This window comes from Strix uralensis, chromosome 5 (genome assembly GCF_047716275.1).
Source record: "Strix uralensis isolate ZFMK-TIS-50842 chromosome 5, bStrUra1, whole genome shotgun sequence".
NCBI lineage: Eukaryota > Metazoa > Chordata > Aves > Strigiformes > Strigidae > Strix > Strix uralensis.
Genome location: NC_133976.1, coordinates 79517013 through 79526900, shown reverse-complemented (window position 1 = coordinate 79526900; position 9888 = coordinate 79517013). Strand labels below are relative to the sequence as shown.

At 37.5% G+C, this 9888-nt stretch overlaps 1 protein-coding gene across 2 annotated transcripts in view; it reads right to left on the bottom strand.

The window, feature by feature from the left end:
• Positions 1–935: 935 nt before the first annotated feature.
• The window catches only part of TXNRD1 (thioredoxin reductase 1), a 34395-nt gene continuing 25442 nt past the window's right edge, over positions 936–9888 (bottom strand). For both annotated transcript variants that reach the window (XM_074871885.1, XM_074871886.1), the window contains 3 exons: positions 8075–8170; positions 5800–5934; positions 936–2621 (listed from right to left, as the gene is read on the bottom strand). In XM_074871885.1, the coding sequence (XP_074727986.1) occupies positions 2559–2621; positions 5800–5934; positions 8075–8170 (294 nt within the window). In that variant the 3' untranslated portion in view covers positions 936–2558. The remainder of the gene's footprint in view (positions 2622–5799; positions 5935–8074; positions 8171–9888) is intronic.

Sequence of the window (9888 nt, the reverse complement as noted above, 5' to 3'; positions counted from 1 at the left end):
TCTTGGAGCTGTCAGTGAAACTCTACGAATGCCCTGCTAAAGTCTGTGGAATCTGCTGTCTGCATTTGTATCTATAATATCTTTGGATGATTCTCACACATTAAGAGTTCCAAAAAACTGTTAATAACTAATGAATATGAGCTGAATATAAACACCATTTAACTTACTAAATTTTTTAGCATATACTTCCAAAGCCTGCATTACCCAGTGTATGCTTAATTTGATAAGAACATTAAACACTCTGCTTTGGCATTTAATACATTCTTATGTGATGTTACAATATATTTCTATCATCACACCCAGATGACACAAATACACATCTGAAAACGTTTTCCTTCTGGAGAAATAAAAGAAAAATAGCTACAAAAAAAAAGCTGCACAATTTTAAAGTAAAAATAAAAGTAATTAAAACCAGCAACCACTGAATTGTAAGCCGCTAGTGTAAAAATGCACATTATTTATGATGACATGACCCACAGGAACACGTGGGTCCAACCTTGCAAGGCCAAGCTCATACATGTCTTTATTCCCTACACTCCGGGATCTGGCTTTCCTACAGACTCGCTTGAAAATGCTGCTATCTGTGTGCTTAAATATGAACAGCTACACTGCCAAACAGCTCAGGAACCTGTACCCCTGGGTTTTCAGAAGTTACATAGCTGGCAGCTAGAGCAAACAGTGGAAGGTTGGCTTCTTAATTAATTTCTTATTCTTAAGTATGTCCTTCTCATATGTTTAACATGCAAAAAAAAAAGTGCACATAAAAGAGCCCCAAACCCTGTTTCTCAGAGAATTCTCTACCTTCAAAATTCAAAAGATGGAAACAAATCACAGCTGGGTTTATCAACGTGCCCTCTTCTGGCCTTTAAAAAAAACACGAGTCAGCTTGCTGTCACCTGGTTTCTTTGCTTGGAAGAGGCATCAAAATGAGCATGTTTGTGCAAATATTCCATTTATTTAATAAACTGGCCAGAAAAATACCACCACAGACCGTTTGTTCTTGATACCATACAAAACACGTTTAAAAATCCTTCAGTTATGTATGAGTTTATAAAAATAACTTACACCACTATTCTAGAAATCTCAGTAGAAATACATGAATTTGTCACCAAGTAGAAATTTAGGTATAAGGCATTCTGCCCAGAGGGCTGGAGAATTTACCCCCTATTCACACCGCACTATTAAAACTCCTGAGAACCATTGAACAGAAGTAATCCAAACCTTTCTGCAAAAACAGAGGGAAATGAAAAACCAGATCAAAAAGCACATTCATTTCCATTACAAAGAGGCATTTTTACCATTTCTTGATAAATATGTATGCAGTTTATCCAACACAGGAGGAATATTCAAGAATTTGTTATTTTCCATGGAAACTTCTGTTTTAAAAGTATTGTTTTCTTAATTAAATATAAAACAAAGCACAGATGGAACTAAATACAGCTTTTAGGCCATATCTATATAGAAGATTTTTCACTATTTGTTTTTGAAGGTTGGGTGGGGGTTTTGTTTGCTTGTTTGTTTCGAGGGGGGTGTTGTTTGGTCGGGTTTTTTCATTCTACAGGCCCACTAATCTGAGGGCAAGTCTCAATACTGCCATGTTCAAAGTGGCCAATTTAGACCTGAAATGGTGCAGCATACGATAGCTCACCTGGAAAGGAAGAATTTATTCAAATTTAATAAAGTTGCACAGACCTCTTAGAAGTATAATTCATTCCACATTGGAATTCTGTCAGTTCCAAATTGGATTAATTATAATCACATAAGCTGCAAGATAAAGCTAAGAAGATCACATCTGTGTTATATGTACAGTTGTTACTATCAGGGGGACACCCCCCCCCCCCTTCCTGTATAACAAGGCCTTAATAAAAAATACTTTCTCACCAAGGAGAATGTTTTCACAAACAAGTTTCTCTAAAATAAAATGTCACAATGGAGTCAGTTTGGAAGCCAAGAAATAAGTTATTCTAGATGGTACTAAACTTTTTTCCAAGGGTATTTTCTTCCTCATGATCAAGCATGTAGATACAATTTCCCCTCCGCAGGCATGTGAGCTGGTAAAACACCTGCTCATGAGGAGACCTTGCAATTGCTGTGTTATAACCTAGTACACAGGGGCACCACACAATTATCTGAATTTGTGGTTATTTTGAGTTCGGAAGTTCTTTGTTCAGGTAAGAAACTAGAGAGGAATAAATCCAAAACAAAACAGTTGTTGTCCAGCTGTGCTAGCAGTTCTTCCATCACTGCCCACCAGACAATGCAGGCTTCAGGCTATGACATCATGAAAGCATTTGTTCAATGCCCTGCTAAGCAACAGCTCCATAGTCAATATTCCCATTGCGTTGCTAATTGCCAGTCAATCACTGCAAGTGACCAACTCCCATGGTGCTCTTCTCCTTAGAATGAGGGAACACTCCTGTTAAGGTCCACAGACGGATTGGATGTTTCTGCAGATGACCGAGGATGACTCATCCCAAACCCTTTCTTCTGAATTGCACAAGTCAGCCACTGCGATGAAAGTCAGTCTCTGGCAATAACAAGAATGGGGGTCTTTAACCTCAGCATCCAGGCTGAAGGGTGCTTTCACCAGAACGCTTAGTCACAGACAGAGTGGTGAATATCTAAGAGAAAGAAAAACAACTTTTAGTATGGCTAGAATGAATCTTCTCTTCAAGAAGGTCAACACAGGCATAACGCTCAAAACCACGGCCATTTCTTAAAGTAATAAAATAATAATGAGAAACATACATTTAAAATCCTTGCCACTAAATAGCACACACGCATACAAATACCCTTGGTTGTCTTCATTTACCTTATGGTCTTCCTTTTACAACAGAAAAGAAAGAATTAAGGAAGTTGCATGGCTTTATACCACCTTTTGTCTTAATACTTCTAAGTTTTTACAGTGGGAATGAGCTCAGCAATAATAAACTCCAGTCTGTAAACCTAATGAGTAAGTGTCTTTATGGCTCAAAGATAACTTCTTTGTTGGGAAAGTGAAGTTATCCCAAGGCTATTGCATTTGGAGAGAACATAAATTTTGCCTCTGTACTTTTCTAGATAATATAGAAATGTGGAACTGGTTGCTGATCTAGGTATTATGCCTGGGATCTGCATCCTCTGGACAATAGCTAACAAATCCAGTTTGAAAAAGTCCAATCTTTACTGCTCTCAAGTTACATTAAAGAAAACAACATATTCAAGAATAATTATTATAAAATTAAAAGGTATCAAAATTCAAGAAGAAAATTTCTACAAAAACTTGTTTAATATTAGAACTTTACTCTGCAAATAATTGCATAGTTTTGCATAGATATAATATAGAAAGGAAAAAAGGAAATCAAACCCACTTCTTATCTAAATGGTTCAAAGTTGCAATAATTAGCTATCATCAAAGCCATCTCTCAGGAAGAATAAACTTAGCACAGAATAAAGTACATACACATTTCAGTTATGCAAATAACACTGAAGTATCTAAAGATAATGGGGATCTGAAAGCCCTACAGTTCTCTAAGTAGAAGCTTTGCTGCGTTAAGGCTGCTAGCAGCTCTTCAGAGAACAACATCAATAAATGATATACCTCTTCCACTTTTTAAAGCATGTAAAGTATTATGCACAAATCAGGAAGACAAATGCATGTCTAATCTATATGGCAGAAGAACGGCAATATATTTAAACTATAGTGCATGGCTTGAGACGGGGTTTCTAACTCTTCAATTCTGATCCACAGACAGACAGCATATAGGGAATCTTCGTTTATATTTCACTTTGAAAGACAAAGATTAAAAAGCGCAACATTTAACCACTTTCTTCTTGGCCTGACTGCAAGTTCCATGTGTGCTAGCCAGTTCCAACGGCTGCAGGGAACACACAGCTCCCTAGCTCCAGTAAGCCAGGTGGGAGCCGGTTAACAATTATTGGAAACATGAGTTTTTGACAGAATTTGTCAGTTATTCAAGTGAAGACAAAACCTTAGGTCCAACGGCTGGAAAGCCATCATTAGCTAACTCAAGGAATCACCCCAGCTTTCAGAAGACACTTCCTCTTCATCACAGATGCTCGATTATACACGCCTGTATTTCAAGTGACGCAGCCCAGTCTAGGCTGAGAGGTAACTCCCTGTAAGCTGAGGTCCTACCAACTCTGTGTTTGCAGTTATTTGTACTTCGCCTTAAAAGAAATTCCATTCAGAACTCATGGTTTCTGCAGAATAAAATGCTGCTCAAATAAGAGAAGTGAAATCTGGCTCTAATCTGTAAGCAGTGAGAAATGAGACCCTCAGTCTTACAGTTATCTTCAAGTTGAGTAATACCACGTTTCACGGGAGACTGAGCAATGAATTAGTACTAATGCCAGTGAAGATGTCAGCATTTGACCCTGCACCACTGTCCCTTTCCTGCTTAGATCAGACTTCATTTTCCTTAGCTTTTACATGGATGTAAAACAAAAATAAGACCATTATTATCCCTCATTCTATTCATCCAGATATGCACATTCCTCACAAAATCCAAATATTTTTAAGCATTTTTTCAATCAAAGAGTACCATCTTGCACTTTGATTTTTGTTTACTGCTTAAGAGATTAAATTAAGTAACAGGCATAAAAAAACCTTTTGAAGACTGGCACTAAAAATGATCACTGTTCCCTGGAGCTTTTAAATAGTGTATTTCTCCTGAGCCAATTTCTTCCTCCCCCGCTCAAACAAATATGATTATCTGAAATTACCTCCCTAAATTATGTCTAATCATCATTCTATTCAGTTTCAATTTTAGCAGCTCAGATGTCCAGAATAAATTATGACTATCATCCTCTCTTCACACTGCATATGCTAATAACCCACTTGAGTTCACAGGTTTGAATGCCTCCCTCAGAGTTCCCCCTCCACAGGGCCCCTGGTAAGATAAGGATCTGCTACCCCTCTTCAGGGGCTTCTAAGGACACCATTAGGTGATACTACAGAAAAAAACAGAATCTGTATTGCGGATGCTTTGAAGATGATTCAGATTGCTAGCAGTCCATTCCATTAATGGAGTTCATGTTATACTGCTTATACTGTGTCACTCTGGAAACACAAACAAGAGAAGCAGACTTCACTTCTGCAGACCAGCATCCTAGTGCACTCTTGTAGCTAACACAAGCAGGTAAAAACAGACCTACAAAAGTCATAAACAGTTTTCAGGGATTCTCAGCTAATATAAACTGGTCCTAATGCTACTAAAATCTGATTTACACTTGGGAGGAGCTGTCCCCCACCTGCTAGAGAAAATTAAGATCTTCATTAACGAGGAACAGCAAGACAAACAGAAGAAATGTTTGTGTGGCCTCATGTATTTCGCTTCAAAAGCGAAGGCCTGCAGAGTAAAAGGAGAGATCTTTAAAAGGGCAGAATAGAAGAATTGTCATGTAGCTGGTCCCCTTCCACGGCACCAGTTTATAAGCCTGTTTTGAGTACACATAACTAAAAAAAATAGCTTTGACAACCACTTTAGCAGAAATAGTATTTGAAGCCTTCATAAATGGATCTTTGAGTGGAAGGAAAATTTTATACTTCCCAGTAGAAAGAGCACTGGATTAGGGGAGACCATAAACATTTCACAAATTGAACACACTAAAAAAAATAAACATCCCAGATTAAACCTAAATGTTAGATTTCTGAATATTAAAAAGAGATCACTTCCTGTCCTTCCCTCCCCACTACTTTCCCCCAAATTCAGACCTCTTTCATAGAGCTCTGCTGTTCTGATTTCCAACACCTTACCCCAGAATGCTACAAAAGCTATGGTGACTTCATACACAAACCTCTGCACAGACGGGATGAATTCCTATGGTGCTGTCCAGCTGTTCCTTTGTCATCCCACATTTAATAGCAGCTGCAAACCCTTGGGTGACTTCTCCAGCATTTGGACCAAGGACATGGAAACCAATGACTCTCTCCTAAATACCAAAGATAATCAAATGCAAGCACAGTCATGCATTCAGTTCTCTTTAGACAACATGTAAGGTTTTCTTTCTCAGAGTATATAATCAGCTCACAAAACATACCACAAATTAATGTAACCACACGAATGTGAACTATCATTAGCACCAACAGATGGAATATAGTCGGTATAATTTTGTTCTCTCTCTGAAAAGATTCAACTAAGAACTCAAGAATCAACTTCCTTACAAAGTTTTGTGCAGGGGTCCTCTGTTTACATCAACAGCATACAAATTTAATGCACACTGTGGTCTATGCTTGATTATTATGTGTGTGCAAATTGCAAACGCATGTTTAAATTTTGTTCAGGTAAGCTTGCCTAAGTAAAGATGAGCACCTTGCACAAAGGTTTGCAACACCAGGGCCTATGCTAGGTGGTTACACGGTGTGTATTTACTGAAGAACTTCCAGTTTGATAGTTGCTTACAGGAAAGGGCCACAAGCTTAAAAGTTCTGGCTACCCAGATGTGGCAAGAAGTGCCTTATAACTAAACTGACAACTACTCTAGTTGCAGGTGTTCACTGTTATTGGGAGATAATATACCTAGAGACTGGCAAAACAAACTGAAAGACATCCAGTTACAAGGAAGATACTATTAGTTCACACTTCTCCTATCTATACTACTGTTCAATCACACAATACGTCTAACTGCACATATATCCTCAGCAAACTCAGCAGAACAAGCTGTACTGACTTGACCTGCTTTTCTTAAAGAAAATCTTGTTTCTCTAAGAAGAACAAGTCTCCTTTAGCAAATGCCAACTGCTGTGGGCTTTAGTGGCTTTCAGGGCTGCATCAATCAGATTTTGCTGAGCACAGAAGTAGCCTGGTTGGGTATCAAAAGTTATCTGCTCCTCCCGCTAAATATCACGTATAAGGGAGTGTGGGTACTCAGCACACTGAAAGGTTTTCTTTCAGTAAGCCCGAGGACTGAGATTTACCACAGGGCTTATTTAAATAAGAAAAGCTATAATTAGGTAGTAACTAGAATGGAATTATCCTTATTTTCCTTTAAAATATGGACATTTGTAAAAATATAACCAGAGTAATGAAACTAAGGTTAACTACAGTTTTAAATAGTTACTGAACTATATTTCATCCAGAGTAACTTTCGACTTTAGCTCTAGATGTTTAAACATGTTCCAAGTTTTCAGGACAAGAAATGGAAACAAATTAATGAAACACTTTAAATCACCATTAAGCTTTTTAATTTTCTTAAGTAACTTTGGATTAGGAACATAACCATGGGTTCTAAAATAGCTTCCACACTAGTGGAAACTCCTCCAGAAAGACGAGGTGGGGAAAACCAAATTTTACAAAATGGTGATGGGATGCTTAGGAAGACTGAAGGAAGATAAAACTGTAGCTAATGATAAAAGAAAATAGGTAAAATAGACCAAAATTTTCTTAGGACTGATAACTCTATGCCGCTATCTTAACAGGAATACATTTTAACAGCAATATTCTTCATAGTGGTTTATATTATTAAAATCAATTAATTTTTTATTAAATAGATGATGATCATTCAGAGAGGGGCATACCAATCTTTTTAACCAGTTAGTGACTTCGCTTGTGCTTCAGCAGGTACTGTATATTTCTATTGCCAGAAAATTTTATCCTAGTCCAAGGATAATCCTGGCATTATCACCCTAAATGAGATTTGTGCAGGCAAGATACATTAATCCTGTTAGAACGAGCTCAAGAGTTTTACAGACATGTGGATTTGCAGAGGTTACAAGCCGTGATGGTTTCTGAGTGACCTCAATTTCAGAGAGAAGAATCTCCCAGAAAAGAATGTTCCAGTTTGGGGAGAGGAGAATAAGATAAACTGATAAAACTTTTAACCATTTTTACATGCATTGATTCACTCACTTTTCAAAGTTAACAAGCAGTCTTAGAGATCTCTACTTCTTACTTTACATATATGGGAGAAGTACCATATACCAATACAACGTCAGAATTTTCTATTTTACTAAGGGTCATTTTTGTATAAACAAAAGTATTGTATCACTACAAATATTTATTACATTTCAAAAGGTAGAAAAATTTAAATTAATTTTAATTTGCTGCTGTTTTCCCTGGAAAGATGCACTTACATTATCTTGAATATTGCAAATTATCTTCGCATAGCATTTGTTGTTGTCTCTGGATGGCACAGTCCATTCTAGTGGCCAGAAATGGCTATGGTACACCTGCAAATACAACACAGGTTAGAAAAAAGAGTTGTGTAATTTCCTATCAGAGAGCATGATCTTCCAAAAATTGCCAGATTATCTTAAATAATAAGCCACGCACGTAGCATTTGGAATATTTGAAATCAGGGTGAGACTCTTTCCCCTTGATGAATGCCCAAGAAGGAAGTCTTTACAAAACAAGCACTAGTGTCATCCAATAATTAAAAAAAAAAGCTGTATGTTACACTTCCAGGATGCAGTTCACTATGCTCTCATTAAACTAGACAATTAAAAGCTTCCCTCACAGAAGGCTGGATTGTCTCTGGGTCCACCTAGAACAAAGGCCAAAATATTTCTCAGAGCAGAAAAAGGGAAGAAATAGCCTCAGAACCTGGGTTTAGGAGAGATGAGATTATGTATTACTGCAAAATGGAACATACGTTAAAAAACCAACACATTTTCCTGTCTGTCCCAACCAGCATCACTGGACAGATTCCCAACTGCAGATAAGGCTGCTCGCCCACCTGTGTAACCCGTATCTCAGAAGATGATGGGGTGTTTTGAGGCACGGTTCTACCCAGAATTCCTGACAGCTCCCAGTATAAACTAATCTCAAATTGATTACTATTTGAAATAAATTTGTAATTGATCACAACTCCAGTAAAAGTATGTTCCTTCACAAACTAGGAGAGACAGCTCAATGTTTTTCCACATTAATGGAGTTACAAAGCATTCATCAGCGTCGCTATCTGAAACTGAAATTTGACAGGTCTGAATGACAGATGCAACTGAATAATCTTACTGAAGCTTGCAAAAGCAAAAGCCAATACAGTGACATAATAAAGAGGTCAGAATAAACTAAATGGGGACTTAGCCAGAACACAAATGCTTCTGGATGCACATTTTAAAAAATGGCTTTGAAAATCGGAAGTGCATTTTCCACAAAGATGGGTCCAGTCTTTCACATGGAACAGCAAGAATTTGACTCAGTAACAAAAATTTGACTGTGTATATACAAACTTTGTGGGCAGAAAAGAATTTAAGTCTTTGCCCTGTAGTCAGGTTAAAAGTACTTGACACGCTGCCACTTTGAGTCATATTTATTTATTTTCTCCACAGTCCAATTCAAAAAATGCAATTGACAAAACTAAGAAGGAGACAAGTTCTCAACTTCATGAACCACCATTTATCTGCTTAGTTCCCCAAATAATGTTCCTCAGGTGATCTTCACAGGATGTTTATTGTCAGACTCCGTCCCCCATGCTTTCTGTAATGTGGTCAGTACAGTATTTTGTAAGAACAGCCTCAGGCACTAAGTGCTTACATATGTCTAATTTCACTCTTGACCAGCAATCTGAGTGAATGAAAAGAGATTACTCACGTGAGTAAAATTAAGCACATGCCTCCCTGCATAGTCAAAATAAACAGGAAAAATGAGTACATTTGGCTTTATAAAGTAAAACTCACCATGGCAAGGAATTTGCCACACTGTAACTATAAAAAGCTCCACTTTACATTAAAACCAATCTATCCTTAAGTATTTGCAGACACAAAGAAATGCCTCTCCCCTTTTTCTTTTTTTAACCAAATATTCCATATTCAAGCTCTGTTTGCCAAAAATAGAACACGTTTGCAACTACAGCAATTGGAATTGGGTATTGTTTTTATAACATGTCTAGGAACTGCCAAAGACGACAAAAATGTACCTAGTCACCTCCTGCCCTTACATCAGAGCA